General features: G+C 48.3%; 1 protein-coding gene across 4 annotated transcripts in view; it reads right to left on the bottom strand.

Moving 5' to 3' along the window:
- Positions 1-15102, bottom strand: part of LOC118772656 (rho GTPase-activating protein 12-like) — an 85245-nt gene extending 70143 nt beyond the window's left edge. For all 4 annotated transcript variants that reach the window (XM_036521181.1, XM_036521182.1, XM_036521183.1 and 1 more), the window contains exons 1-2: positions 14919-15102; positions 2246-3011 (exon numbers count right to left, since the gene is read on the bottom strand). In XM_036521181.1, the coding sequence (XP_036377074.1) occupies positions 2246-2941 (696 nt within the window). In that variant the 5' untranslated portion in view covers positions 2942-3011; positions 14919-15102. The remainder of the gene's footprint in view (positions 1-2245; positions 3012-14918) is intronic.
- Positions 15103-16310: the final 1208 nt, after the last annotated feature.

The raw sequence follows: 16310 nt of genomic DNA, 5'->3' as shown, positions 1-16310 counted from the left end.
GTGCAGTCTTTTCAGTTCAGTGTGCAGAATATGAATGCTTTCTCCCTGACATAAGTGTGGGTTACTCATAACCAAAGGGGAAGAAATATTCAAACAACAATGCAGGCTCCACAAGAGCACTGTAAAAGCTGCACCACAGTTATGCTACAGCTTAAAAGCACAGTCATATTTTACTTCTCCATACGGCAACTCTCCACCTCTCCAGCGCGTGTGAGCTCTACGAGGCTGACTGGGGAAGTGGATCCGGTCTGGCCCGCATGGAGCACACAGGACAGCCCGAACCCCAGGGGTCGGGGTCGGGAGTCAGAAGCGGCCCCTTCGTCCCCGTCCCCGGTGTGTGTCCCCAGTTCCCGTCGCGCGGTTCCCCCCTCCACTCCCAGACTCCCCCCAGCCAATATGACCTACTTTTCTCCCCCCTTTGTGTCTCTCCGTTCTGCTGCACCCTCTTCTCCTCTCTGGCGCGGGAGAGGGGAACAAAGAGCAGGCCAGCGCAGCCTCAACGAGCGACCCGCCAAAAAAAAAAAAAAAAAAAAAACCCACCACACAGCCAACTTATCTGCTAACAAAAGCCCCTTCACCGCGGCTCAAAGCCCTTTAAACTCCACACATGAAACACGGAGGATCAGACCCAGAGAGGACGGGTTTAAATGGCCCCGTCGGACGGGTGGTGCTCATTGTATGGAGACGCGAGGAGGAGGAGGGGGAGGGGCAAATCTCTACAGAGGATGGGAATTAACTTTCCATTAGGGGCACAGTGGGTTGGGGGGGGGGGGGGGGGGGTGTCTTTGCGGTCTCCGTGGACGCACGCTTCTGCAGGTATGAGCGGCGCGTTCTTCGGAAGTGGGATCTCGCTGCCCCTCGGCCCCTTCAGGAGGCCTAACGCACCCGCTGCCTGAGGCCCGGTCACCCCTCCTCCAAATGGCGGACCACTCATCCGACTTCAAGAAGTCACTCTCACCCGCTGACCACCACGGAGAGCTCTTGTTAAACCGGCTCGAAGCAGATAAAAAAAAAAAGCCAAACGGACTGGTTCGCTCTTTAACGATGCATCTCGCGGTGCCTGTCCCGCGCGGCACAGATTACCTTGAAGAGGAATCCGAATTTGGAATTTTAATAAGGGCCCCGCCGCTGGTGCGGCTAATGAAATTCTGGCAAACGAGGGGCTGGCGCGAACCAAAATGTATTCAATGCAGCAAAAAAAAAAAAAAAAAAACACACACACACACACACACATACACACACACACACACTGCTCAATGGATTTCACAGAAACAACAAGGCCATGCTAAATTAATACGGCTGGGCAGGAGGGCCTTTGAAGCTCGGGCTTTCCGTTCCTCCTAGATTCCTGATGACATGTGACAGAAGCGGGGGCAGAGAGTGTTAGGGCGAGGTGACCTGTAATGAGTGAAGGACCGTGTGAATGTACGAGAGAGAAGGAGCGTGTACGGCTGAGAGAGGGTGTGTGTGTGGGGACACAGACTAAGAATAAGTTGGAGATAGAGAGGGAGACAATGTATGTGAGAGACGGGGGCTGAAATAAGCAAGGACAGTCTGTGTGAAACAGATACAGGGTAAGTGTGGAAGACAGAGAGACGAGGGAAGAGCGAGAGGCAAACAGTCCGAGCAGCGGAGAGTGTAAATGTGCGTGGGACAGACGAATCTGAGACGCAGAGACAGTCGGGACACGTGTAAGAGAAAGACGGTGTGAGAGAGAGCAGCGAATACGCGTGAGAGGTGGTGTGAGACAGAGCGATGTTGAGAGGACAGGACAGTGTAACGTACGAGGGAGCAGCAGTGTAGATGCATGTGACGGTGAATGAGAGTGAGAAAGCGCCGCATCAGAGAGGCACAGTGACTCTGAGCTCACAGGGTGGCAGCCCGTCTGGGCGGCGCCACCCTGCTTCACTCACTTGCGCTGTAAAACTGCCCTCAGAAAACCCCAGCATGGAGTCCCACAATCCTCTCATCCTCTCAGAACTGTCCCCTCATGCAGTGCGAGCTTCAGAGGTCAGCTGAGGACCAGCGAAGGTCCACTATGACTGATACAGCTATGACTTCCCGTTTGCGGGTCCACGTTACAAAATTTGGTCGAGCACTTTCGATCTTAATGTCGCTGGTATGCAGAGGCAAAAACGCACCGGTTGGTTCCTTAATGGCGAGCTGTAGGTGAATTCAGTTCATAACAGAAAAGGGAAGATACGCTGGGAAGCACAGAGACTTCCTCAGGTGACAGGTGACTCACCTGCATGTGCTCGGTGGAGCTGCTGCTCAGGTCGTCCCCGGACTCCGAGTCGTTGCGGAGCTTCTCCGAGCCCTCCCCCGCCGAGTCGCACAGCGGGGGCGCCCGCTCCACGTCCAGCTCCAGGTGGGGCTTGCACCTGAGCAGGGGCGACCGGGCATGGTCGGGCGCGTGCGGGGGCGGGGAGTCGGCCCTCACCCGCGGCAGCGTGGAGTTGGCGTTGTTGTTCTGGAAGTGCTCCGCCAGGCTCTTGCCGCTGCCCCCCGCGGGACTGCCGGGGTTCTGATTGGCGTCCCTGCGCAGGGTGGGCGGGGTCAGGTGCCCCGGCGACCGCCGCCCGAAGCTGGACATCTCCGCCTGCTTGTTCAGGTTCTCATCCGACCTCCGAATGTCCAGCACCGTGGGCTTGGCCTTGGTCGGCCCACCCAGGTTCAGGGGCTTCGGGGGCGGCATGAGGGCTTTCCGCACCTCCCGAACGTACTGGGCGGGCACGTAGAAGGGCTTGGTGTTCTCGTCCTTCCTCACCTGCCACCAGTCCTCGTTGGTCTTCCTCACCAGCATGTAGCACTCGCCCTGCTTGATGGTCACCATCTTGTCCTTGGCCTTGTACTCGTAATCGTACTCCACCTCGATGTACACCTGGCCCGGGGCGATGGGCAGCTCACACCGGCCATCTTTGTCGGCCATCTCTCGCTGCATTCTGATGTTCACCGCCGGAGGGATGGGGGGCTCCGCATGGCTCTGTCGATCTCTCTCTCTCTCTGTGGAGCTGTTGGAGAGACGTGTAACACTCAGTCACTCACACAACACATTTCACCTTTCAAAGGGTTTCTCTACATCTGCAGTAAAGGAACGGGACAATACATTACATTACATTATGTCACATTCATTTATCAGGCGCTCTCATCCAGAGCGACTTCCAGAACAAGAGGACAGAAGTGTACCCATCCAAGTTAAATAAGCAAGTGTTAGACCAGGCTAACAACGCTCCCAGACCAGTGAGCGTGGGCACGACACCATTCACACACCACCGAAAGTTAACTTGTGCTAACCTGAAACAAGACAGCCTAGAAAATTACGGGAAGTCAAGTACAGACACTCCCATATAGCACACAGTCACTAGATCACAGTATCCCTAACAAATCGCAATTCTACAAGTAAAACAAGCAGCAAGACGTACAAAGCAAGGCAGATACTGTGTGAAATAGAGGTGGTGGGATGAGTCTATAAACCCGCCTCCCAGGGTCTCTGCACATGTGCATGGAACAGGAGCATGGCGACAGGAAAACAAAGGCATTTTTTCCACATATTCCTGTCACATGCTCTCCTCATGCCAGCTCCACCGAGGCCACTGTCTTCTGACAGTGACAGGCGCCACCGTGACACACTGTGTTGCAAAACTGCCCTCAGAAAACACCAGCGCGGCATCACTGCCCTCTCACCTCTCAAAGCTGTCCCCTCAGGCAGTGCGAGTCTCCAAGGTCAGCTCAGGACCAAAAACAGTCCACTATGACTGACACAGTTGTGACTTCCCGTTTGTGGGTCCATGTTACAAAATTTGGTCGAGCACTTTCGATCTTAATGTCGCTGATATGCAAAGACAAAAACACAGGTTTGCTCCTTATAATGAGCTGTAGGTGAATTCAGTTCATAGCACAATAGGGAAGATATGCTGGGAAGCCCAGGGACTTCCTCAAGTTCAAGTGGACAAAAGGCGTCATTGGTGCGGTGACGTATACATGTAATAGCACATTACTATTGGTCATCACAAATCATGACTATCAGATGAGAGTGACATGCTGGACCTCCAGTCAATGACTGTCTAAGGCACAAATATTTTCTGAAAGGTACCACATTACCCCCATATGCACTCCGCACATCCCTTGGGATCCTGGCCTATATTTACACCCCCCTCTCACAACCTCAGACAAACTGTTTTCACCCCCTCTCAATAATCCAGTTACTCTACCGTATCTCTTTCCCTCCCATCCCATCACCCCTGTAGACAGCTGGGCGTGTGTGTGTGTGTGTGTGTGTGTGTGTGTGTGTGTGTGTGTGTGTGTGTGTGGGGGGGGGGCATACGCTTGCCTGTCAGCGGCCTATCAGACAGGGATAATCCGCTGACATTTAAACCGCAGATATGCTCAGAGGGTACCGGGTTTCCCCACGGCGACAGGAAGCAGCCCGCTTCCTGTCGCCACGGTGCTCGGCTCCCTCACACTCTGATCCCCTAAAATAGGATCCACTCTCAGCTCCGCTTTAACTTAACTGGGTTAAGAGTGAGCCTATCTGTCCCGCTCTGATACGCGGTGTGGGAGCAGCACGCAGCAAATATGATTTAGTGATACGTGCCCAAGCTCCTCACACCCAAATCCTCAGTCCGGGAAACGCCTGACTTGTAAAGTCAGGCACCCAAGCTGGCCAGCAGGGCGGATCACCAGAATGCTGCAAGCCACACCTCCGGAGAATCCCTCGCCTCGGGGTGAGGGGCGGTCAGTAACAGAGCGCATACATGCCTGTGGGGGCAGCAGCCTGGTGCTTTACATAACCGCACAGACAGCAACAGTGAGCCTCACACTCACTCACACACACACACACACACACACAACAAGCAGGCACTCAGCGTCCCTGTCACGCGACATCTCGCTCTGACAGGCCATGTCACTCCGCTGGTCGCAGTTCTCCAAGCACTGAAGTGAAGGAGAACAGAGGATTTGTTCTTTTTTAAAAAAAAAAGGTAGACACAGGTAGACACACCAAAGAGGTAAACACAGCTATATTCTCCACCACGCTACACGCTATCATGCCGCCTAATCTTTAAAGGGAAACGCGAAACTTCACTCCCCCACCGGAGGATTGCCTCTCTGGCCAGAGACGTCTTAGAAGAGGATTGAGTCAACGTCCCGGAAGGTTCCAGAACATGACCTACACATACCCGTATCTGTTGTGACAACACATAATTTCCTAACCTGAAAGGGAAAGACCAACAAGCAGACCCGCTTAGCTACTGCTTCTGGCTGATTAAACGTGAAGCTCTTTCTCAAAAGAGGAAAAAAAAGAGGAGGAGGATTCATATCCTGTCCTTGAAAGGCAATAAATTCTTTACTTAGAGCTGCACAGCAATTAGATCCTTTGAGCATTTTATGCCTGTAACAGCCATGGTGCTCACACTTACCAGACTGGGAGTGTTTTTTTTGTTTTGTTTTACTCCAGTAAAGAACCTCTGATACATGGGTAGGAAACCTCATCTTGGTGTGCCCACGATGTCTCTGGCCTTTGTTGCAGCTCAGCGCTTAATAACCTTATTGGATAATATGTTACACAACCTTAATACAGGGTACCATAAAAACAAGGCAGTCAGCAATTCAGGAACAAAAAACCAGAAACATCTCCATCGCTCCAGAGCCAGGCCAGCCCACCACTGGCCTCTAAAGTGACCACCACACTGTCTCTGTCTTCAGTCTGTCAGAAAGGTCACTGGCAACTCCGCATGACATACCGAGGTAATTCTGTGAGGAGCGCTCCCATCTTCACAGCCCATTCATCTTACATTTTGGCAAAAGAATTCACCTAGTCACCCTGAGGTTTTTGGGCCTGCTGAGTTCAGAAGTGAATCATTTGTTTATTTAAAAAAAAAGGTTCCCCTTAGAGCCGTGACCTGGCTAACATCATACAAAAGTTAAAAAAAAAAATAAAAAATGTTACTTTGACAGGAAAAAAATCCCCCCGGGCTCAATTTAGACGCTAACACGCACGGCACCTCATTTGCGTCCTAAGCCGCAAGGCTTTCCAAAAACCGAGCCCTCCCCGCTCTTCGCCCTGCGGGGGCTGCCGTTCCCCTGAGAGGAGCTGTTGCGTTTTAAAAGTAGCTAGGGTCAAGTTATGTCCCGAATGATGGATTCCAAGTAAAGTGAGGAGTTTGCGGAAAACAGTTGTTTATGGACGCAAAAATGTGGGGCCTCTAGACACGCGGTTCGCTTCAGGAACGGCATTCCTTTCTTTTTCCCGCTAACCACTCGTGTATTTTTACCCCTCCAGTTCACTCGGGTGCTGACACCCAGCAGCTAAATGGCGTCAGACCCTGACCACACGCTCCCGTCCTACACACTGGGGATGGTGCCGACACAGGCCCTACACTGCTCCTTCAGTCAGTGGCTGAAAGACACTGTTTGAGCATCTTTAAAACAGAACATCTCCATCCCCGCCCCTCACAGCCATCCCGAACAGAGCGAAACCTCTCAGTGTGGCCGCACGCACCCCCAAACCACGCCACCCCTCCTCCCACCATGTACCAATTCCGCAACAGAATCAGAGGAAAAAACCATCTCCATCTGTGAGCAAACATTCCTCCCCTTACATGAACTTCCTCTGTTGTTTTTTTAGATTTTTGGTTTTTACTGCAGACCAAAGATTGGATTGACATATTGACCGACAAAGCATTCAGAACCAGGGGACATCAGTGACGTTGGAATCCAGTTGGTTACTGTTATCTGTTATGAAACTACCCCCTCAATGACGAGCAGAAAGAACGTCCAAGTATCTTGATGATCGATATACTTTGGTATTTGGCATCCAGATCAAAGAAATAGCTTCCCTAAGTAATGCCTTGACGTTTCACTGCGGAGCAACAGCAACTCAATTGTCCAGAAGAGTACAGCAAAAATGTTCTCCCAGCTTCTTCAATTCGCCCAATTGATTTTTTTTCAAAACAAAAAACGAAAGCCTTGATAACGAAGGTCATGTTATCTCACGCACTTCTGCTTCGAGGGGAACCTTCTCTGGGCTTTGAACTCAGGAGCATATATGGAAAAAAAAAAACAACCACGGTTTGCTTCCTCATGGTTCACTCTTTCAGTTCCAGAAAAGGTGGTTTATAATTCGCAGACACACTAAATCCCCCCTCTCCACCTCTCTCCCTCACGGGAAGGACTGAGGACTGAGGACCCACGTCCTTCTGGTAAATCAAGTGAGAGCGTGAGCTTCTGCGTTATTTGCACAGACCAGAGGTGCAACATTCGCCCCAGCTCCATTTCACGCAATTTCTTTCCGCCACCGAGAGTACTGCAATATTTAAGCAATGAACACCAGCCCATGGTTCAACACAGAGGCATTATCGCATTGCTACAGGCATTAAATAAAGGTGAAACAGACAGCCAGTCACTCTTCCCTCCAGCCCTCCCTGAGCAATGCAATGGCTGTTTACCTCCTGCCTTCTGGGCATACTTTATTTGGGGTGCCACATATATTGTACTACGTTACATTACACTACTGTCACTAGTATACCACTAGATATTAACTGAGGCAATTTTTCCCTGCTGTACCCTTGCCCAAGGGTACAGCAGCAGCACCCCAGCAGGGATTTGATCTGACCTTTCAGGATTTGATCTGACCTTTCAGTTACGAGCCCTGCTCACTACCACTACACTACAACAGAGTAGCCAATCCACTGCCCTTCATAGCATCACATGTTACTCCAGAGTTAAGTGTAAAGGGGAAGAAAACATCCATAATGAATTGGAGCAAGGTAATGATTAAAATGTTACTGTCAGGTCCTGTGAAATACATGCACTGCTGTGGACAAAGATGAGGTTGTTCTTAGCAAAACAGCCATGCCATCACCTCCCTCTCGAGCGTGGTGCGAAATAAAACACCCTTCCCAAACAAACACATGGATGGATAACGAAAACACTCCTCAGTATAACAAACAATTAAATTAAATTAAAAAGTTTGACAACGCTTTTATTTTGGCCACCTGACAATGGCACGGGTGAATTCTGGCTCCTGTTCTCAGTCACACCGACCACCCCTGGATGTGTGAGTGTGCACCAAGGCCGCTTGGCTGATCCCAGTTCAGTCCTAATTGAAGAATGTCAGCGGCCAGCACGGCGCGGGCGTATCTGTTGGGATTACGACACATTCAATTAAACTCACAACCTGAAGAAAAACCCAGGGTGTTTCGGAGATTACATCACCCCTCTCTCAGTGAGGCCTTGTATCAAGCCACCTCACTCAGACAAAGCCCCTCAGCAGCATACTGACACCATCACCCAATGATGAATTCCTCCCCTCCCCCAAACAAACTGTCTGAGGGACCTTTTTTTAAACTGCCATTTCTCCTGTCAATTTTATTATTCCAAGAGAGTTGGCCAGAGCACCAGAAAGACTGAATTCCTTCTCTAATTGACCCCTTCCCTGAGCCCAAACCAAGCAGAGCAAAGACTTCCAGAACAACACAGATGTTCTACTGCTCATGGATAGAGACTGTCCAGGGAAAAGGCCCATATCTTAGCAGTAAAGTGTAAAGTACCACATACACACAGGGAGTGAGGGAAAGGTCTGGCTACCGTTTGCTGTGTGTACTCCTTCTATTAGTGTGGAGATCACTTTCCCTGTATTCGTAAAAATGGGTTGGCTTCAAGCCATTAATGTGCGGAACGAAGATCACTCTCTCTGCGTTCATGAGGCGCGTAGGAACGTCGGGGCGTTCGCTTTGGCTTTCAGAGGAAACGGACGCCGGCAACCCGTGTGGAGACCGGTCGCGCTCCCGCTCTCGAAAAGACGCTCTGTGAAGCGCCCATGATCTGCCACGGAAACAGTTGCCATGGATTCCGTGAGTGCCTCTCGGAACCCGAGACCCTGGCCTCTCCGGGACGCGCCGAGCGCATTCCATCGGCGCAGACGAGGAGGAAATGATGCTGGGACCGGCGGTTTCTCGGAACGAGACCGATCTCTTCAACTACTGCCGCCCCTTGCAAACAAGCGGTCCCCAGTACGGCTGTCAGTCGCAGAGAAAAGACACAACATGCACTGTGTACGTGTGTGTGTGTGTGTGTGTGTGTGTGTGTGTATGTGTGTATGTGTGTGTGTGTGTTTGTGTTACATTACATTACATGCATTTAGCAGACACTTATCCAGAGCGACAGTGTCAGAGCAGGCTAACAACACTCCCAGACCAGTGTGTGTGTGTGTGTCCATTATTGCTGAGCTCTACGCTGTCAACATCTTTCTTACTTATTTAAAATCTTATTTACTCATTTAAATGCATGCACAGGAACAGGAACATCTGCATCTCCAGTCTGTGCAGTGACAGATTACACCAGATTCAGTCTGGTTCACACATTGACACTGCAACAGCAACACCATCACACATTACTGCATTAGCATTTTGGCTCTCGAGTCCATTGTTAGCAATTTTAAGACATTTTCTTTTGGGTGGGGGGTGGGGGGGGGGGGGGGGGGTAGGGAAACCAAAAATAGTGACAAGCCAAGTTGTTTCTAATTGACTTGCTGGGGGAGGGGGGGGGCGGCAATGTGCTAAAATCACTCACGTCACTTACGAGATGACAGCAGTTCCTATATCCGACCTGGAGGGAGTCATGCAATAAACAGCCGAAGACTGGCAGGAACAACAGACTCACCCCTGTCAGCATACCGCACAGCTTACTCAGGTCTCGTGCAAAAATTACACGCTCCAAGACCACACCCACCTCACTAACTACACAGCACCCCACGTCTCAATAGTGCTACTGCTCCATTCACGGGATGGGTTTTATCAATACAAGTGTCGTTAGGTCTGTTAGAGTACAGCGGTTTGGTGTTGTGGTGAGGAGCAGGGCTAGTAACCCAAAGGTTGCTGGTTCAGTTCCCTGCAGGGGAAACTCCTGTCGTTCCCTTAGGCGAGGAGCTGAACCTGAATTGCCTGAGTAAATATGCAGCTGTATACATGACTAAGGTGTTTAAAACTGTACTCTATTTAAGTTGCTCTGGGTAAGAAACGTCTGCTCAGCAGCTAAATGTAAATGTAAATTACTTGCTGATTATTAGCCATTATTTCCGATTAGCAGCAGCAGTCAACCGCAACCCCTGTTCGTTGCTCATCTACGTATCCACCAGGAATAGGCGCACACATCATTAGTATGGTGAATTACATTAGTGTTTGACTGCACTGCACAGTGGCCCACAGCAACCATCATAGTGTGCACATGACACTTCAAACCAGACACTACAACACAAAGTGACAAGACAGCTTCCCTTTCCTCTGCACAGTCTCCAACCCCACCTCTTGTGCCTAGAACACAACTGCATGGATTTTAACCCCAGTCCAGCCCCAACAGTAACCTTCACAAGTCCTCAACGATTATTGTTCAAGATAGCCATGTGCAAGTTGACATCATCCATTAGCCTAATGACTTAGACCTTGCAGTGGGCCAGGCGTTTATGAGCAATAAAGCCGGCTCTTATGAGCCCGCTACCAGCTGAAATTACATTCTTAGCAAGGTAGAACATTTTTGCCAGAATCGCATTGCACGTCAGGTTCCATGACATGAGCTTCGGAGAAGCACTGCTAACAGCCAATGAAAAAATGACTACTTGTTCATGCAATGTTCCATAAGTTGTTTCTGGCATGCTGTCTCCTGTAGATCCTCAGGGCTTTTTTTTTTCTCTCTCTCTACATCAAGGCTGCACAGATTTATTGATCATCCTCACTCACTCCACACTCACTAAGCTCTTTTACACCAGCCAGTTCACATGACATAAAGATCAGTGAATCTGTGAAGCATCTGTACAGCATTATTTAAAAAATAAGCCAACAACAACAGCAAAGAAGCAGAGACAGGGTCTGGGAATAAGAAAGACAAAACGGCAACACGTCGCAAACCCCAGGACACACACACACACGCAGGACAGAGGCAGAGGAAGGGGACCTCATTTAGCCGTCTCAGGATATGACCGCTTCCCGGTTCCACTGTTTATTTGGTTGTGCTGAGGCAGTGATAGTTCCTTCCCTTTTCTGCAGACCATACATGCAAAACAAACATCTTCAGGTCACAAATTATTCCTGGGTCAGCCATTTCACTTACAGCATGCTCAGTCAAACCGCTTGCCCCTTTATGGAAACCCTGGATGACTTATGACTAGTTACTGCTTAGGAAGAGATGACCTTGTCCCCTCCTCACCATATTCACCATGGCCCTGACTCCTGGCAATCTCTTGCTCTGTCCTGCCAAAGTAAAAAGACCTTTTTATTTAAGGGGCTGCCCACAGGTCACACGTGCACCTTAATTCTCAAACCAAGTGCCTTTTCTCTTAAAGCAATCCATTATTTGTAAATCTGACCTTTTTTGGTTGGGGGGGGGGGGGGTGCTCCTGAACTCTTTCCCACATGGTCTGCTGCCCAACTGAAGAACACACTATATGATTTCCGAAAAGCATGTGTACCCAAGACACTATAAGACCTGCCTATGAGTTCCCAGTGGAATCGGCAGAGCTAGACCTGACACATCATAGACCATACAACAGAGGACAAACAAATTGACCTGTTCCTCCATTTCTATCACATCGCCCAGTTAGGCTAATTCTTTCCTTTTGTTGTGACTCCAATTCTTGTCGCGATGGCTGGGGCTCTACGTACGGCTGGAATGAGCACTCATGTTCTGGCCATTATTTGTCTTGAACAGACCCTCATCTGTCCAGCATGTGTTTTTGCCTTGTGGTTCATCTCTTGTCTTCTTCCACAGCTCTCTCACTTGTTGTTGTTGTTGTTGTTGTTGTTGAAGCAACCTGCCTGAAACAGCTCCTGCCGGCTGGCACACCACGTTGTTAAATGGCCATTTATTTTTCATTGATCGCTGGCAGGCCTCCTAACAAGCTCGGCTCGTGAAACCTGACAACCGACAGGGATGCTGGCGGAGATATTCTGACTCGCCACAAATTGAACCGCTCACAAGACCAGCCATCACAAGCACCTGACGCTCTAGAAGACCTGCTCCGTCAATGAACCACTTCCACGGTGTCAAATTTCCACAATGGGGACAAAGCTGTAAAATGGACACAACAGTGGCTGAAGCAGTAATGTGCTGTAGGCTTTACCTGGAACGGCCTTCATAAGGCAGAATCTGCCCTGGACAAGACCCCATATAACATCTTAGCATTTGGCAAGTCCAACCCCCTCCCCCTCCCAAGACTGCGAGCGGATTACCTTTAAAACAGCTTCCCATTACAGTTCCGGAATACCACTGCAGTAACTTATTCTTTAACTCGTGCATGTTAACGTACACATCTGCTGCCTACTACGGCTAAACATTCACCAGTCATTCAAGGGAGAATAAGGGTCAGAGGCCAACCTACAGAACAGGAGATGTGCCTGCAGTGAATGGCACCTGCATGAGTGCGAGACATCTGAGAGAAATTAAGCCTCTGAGCGTTCAATCTACATCAGACACAGGCCCGGCACTACGGGGGAGCATAGGGGTGCACTGCACCCCCCGACGGGCCTCAGTGGACCCCCCAGATGTCTCATTATATCCCGAAGTCTACCAATGTCTACATGGTATTTATGATTTTTTTTTGTGTCCCTTTTTTCTCCTGGAGTCCGGCCTAAGCAGACATCCCGAGGGTCAACCAGTATCATCGCACAGTAGGTGCTAAAGCTCAAACTGGTAACAAACACAAACATCTTTGCTTAGTGTCAGTTCTAAACATAGAATGCCACTTTCACAAGCTCAGCTCACATCCGTGTACCCTGCCTCTTAAACAGGAGATGCAGACTGCCCTATTTCTTCAGTGTGGTTCTCTTTTCACCAGTCAAACCAAGCCAATATACATTTTAGAGCATATAGCTAAGAGATGCGTCTCCAAATGTAGTCTTTAACAAGTCTAATCTCCGTGTAGGTTAATGGGTCTGGTTTTTTATGCATACTTTTGTTAAGCAGCTAGCTAGACAGTAACTGTGTGATGGCACAGCCGTTTTTAGAGAATGATTGACACGTTCTTTTCCTGAACGGGCTCGCTTCAGGAACTGAGACAAGCAAGGGAATTGGGAAAGGCATGAAAGAAGGTACTGTATTTGACACCACACAATGAAACTACGCAAATCTCACTGCATAATTTATCCACACATATGAAAAAAAGCAGAGTCCGGTGATGACAAAAGGAAACCTATTGATGGACCAAATTTTCATACCCAAAACTATATACCCCTACTTAAATTCGGAAAAATAAAGCCAGCGGGTCGAAAACCTTCCGTGCCTTTATCTTGTAGGAACTTGTTCTAAAGCAATCGAGCGTGCGCCCAGCTGCCTGGAATTTTTCTGTGTTACCATTTACACCGGGGGCGCAATGCGATGAAACATCTGGAGAGGGTGGCTGGTTAGTCGACGACTGTTCGCACCATGCCGGCGTTATTTAAATATTTAGCTCGACATCCGAGACGCTCGATTTCGGCTGCTTTATGGCTCCTTTTTACCGTGTAACAGTATTGCAAGTCTCGCGCGCGGCCACATACATCACTTGACATGCAGCCATGAGATTTCTTTTTTTTTTTTTTTTGGTTGCGATTTCGTTTAAGAATTTGAAAGCTTCACGCAGCACTGTTTTCTGTTTTTTATTTTTATTTTTTGCATGTGGTAATTGTGCATATGCAGTCCAACACCCAAAGCCACTGCAACAGAATCTATGGAAAACATATCTGAACGTACAAAATATCGTGACAATCAACAAGGTTTATGGACTTCTACAAAACTCATTTAAACCAGCAGTGGAAAATTAGGCTTCCTTGTCGGTAAACACACGTGATTTAAAGACGATATGCACATAATATGGTTACATAATAACACGATGAAACCATTATCGCCGAACGTCGCAAGACGCAGTGTTTTTAATTTCACACATCTGCCTAGAAGGAAGAGCCACATAAGCACTGAAATGTCACGCAATTTCACGTGTCTTTGTCCCAGCGTTTTACTCAAAACAGATGCAGGTAACTAGCTAAATTAGGCATAAAACCAAGCTGGGACGAAATGCATATAGCTGCAGCTGTTGGTTTCATTTCTTATATAAAATACATATATTGTGGTATAAGCTATGCCATTTGAAAACGACGAGCCTGAAAGACTGGAGAGACTGATTAATTGAACACTTCACCTCTGCCCGTTTTATTGTGGAAAGAGGTAGGCTAGTCAGTGTTCCCACTCCCAGCCAGGTCACCAACGGGGAAGACCTCTGCCTACAGGATCTTTGTGCCAACAAAGTTTGAATAGACATACATGTTTTGCGGTCTACATAAAATGATAATCTATTCAGCTGAATTGATTACACGGCGAACTGGGTGACACCCCCCTCAGTCACTGCGTGAAGCCCAGCGAATGCATGTATTTACAAAAACAACTTTGAAGTTAAAAACATCCGTCAACATTGGTTGCGTTCATCCCAGTGTAATTCGTTTAAACCCTTGGAACAATTCCCATTCACAGCCACTAAACAACCGTCTTTGTGCGGTTTTCTCGGTCGTCCAAAACAGTTGTGCACCAGCAACACATCAAAGTCACCTAAATAAAACAAAACTGCACGAACGAGATCATGCGGATCGATATTCTACAACTATGAGTACAATTTATTGCCCACGACAACACATATAATTATCGTAATTACATAAATATTCTCCAAATAAAGAGCACGTGAGACAATCGCAATCGCTGTAATGGTTGCTAACGCTATGCGATGCCTTTCCAAACACACTGACTAGCAAGACCGAACAGGTTCATTTTCAGCTCAGCGTAGAAACAAGGGATTCCAATTTGAAGTAGCAAGCCGTTTCCCAACAACAGTTTGAAACACACCATTCATGCAATATTCGCGATCATAATCAGAAGGCGACTGTGTAGTCAACAATACCGACCTTGTGTTTCTGGCGTAGGTACTCCTTTTTTAAGGAAATAATTCGGTTCGATGAAAGTACGAAATAAAGTTTTTTTTTCCGCCTTGTTCCTCCACTTTCCCGTCTGCGCTGCTCCGAGCCACTGAGCGTCAGTAGCTCACAATCTCTCCGCCTCGTTTCCTCCCTGACGTACGGAACGCTCCCGCCTCGCTCGTCTGCCAGCTTTGATCGACGGTACGGCTGGTTATCCGATTAAACAAGCCTATATTCTTTTTCGTGGGTCATGGGGAGGCCTGGTGGCGTGTTGGCACCATCTTGTGGTTTCCTTTAGGAGCTGCCCCCCCTCCGTATGAAAGGAAGAAGCGGGCTCAGCACAGGAATGGCCCAGTCATTCCTTGGTACAGATTCCCCAGGTCCCTCGGGGGAAAAAAAAACATATTTATTGATTTCAACAGTGATTTAGGAATTAATTGTAAACACCTTGTAATAATTTGATTTTTTTTCACGACAGAGTTTGTGCAATTTTCTCACCAATTGTCAGGTTTGCACAACCTTTAAAAAGGTAGATTTAATAACCACTTTCATCAACCAGTTTCATCACATTACACTGAGCGAAAAAATAGGTCAATATCTGAACGTTCGGTAAACCATAGCAAAGGAATACTGATACAGGTGTGATATAAGGAAGACAGACGATGTACTACAAAGTGATTTCTTGAGTGCTGCTAGTTGTAGGTCCTATCGACTGTTACACAGATGTCTCAAAATGTTAGTGCTGCTAATCATTAACCAGGACCCGATCCCTGCCAGCTTGGCTGTGGGTTACCTACGGTGGTTCCCATAAATAATAGATCGTAAGATACCATCTGCTTTCAACTGAGCAAACACTGGTGACGAACCAGCTCCGGGAGACATGCATTATGAATTGTGTATGGTCTGGAACGGAGTCTATAGAGAATTCCTTTGTTTCAAATAATTTTTTTGCTTGTATGAGTTAATAATAATAATAATAATAATAATAATAATAATCACAATAATAAATACACGAATGAAAGTGCTAGTTGTTGCCAAAATGATGTAGGCCTAATAAAATTCCATTTGGTTGATTGCGCAAGGCGAGTCTGTCAAATCGGTGAAAGAGGCAATTTGAAGAGCATCGAGGCAGAAGCATTTAAAGGTGTCCGGAACACCGTTAGATTTCTTCCCATTCGTGCTAAAGCCAGAGGGATTGCATACCCTTCCAACGAGATGAGACGGACACAGATAAGAACAACACGCAAACTACTGGTCGCACGCTTTCTCTTCATTGGCAAATTGATTCCATTCCCTTGTTCATGGAGAGGCGCGTAGTCTGGAAATAATCTGGCAACCGCTCCAATTATGGTTTGTCTTTGTCTGAGACTTTCCTCTATC

The sequence above is a fragment of the Megalops cyprinoides genome, chromosome 2 (assembly GCF_013368585.1).
Source record: "Megalops cyprinoides isolate fMegCyp1 chromosome 2, fMegCyp1.pri, whole genome shotgun sequence".
Lineage (NCBI taxonomy): Eukaryota > Metazoa > Chordata > Actinopteri > Elopiformes > Megalopidae > Megalops > Megalops cyprinoides.
Note: the sequence above shows the minus strand (reverse complement) of the source record. Positions and strands in the feature narration are given on the sequence as shown.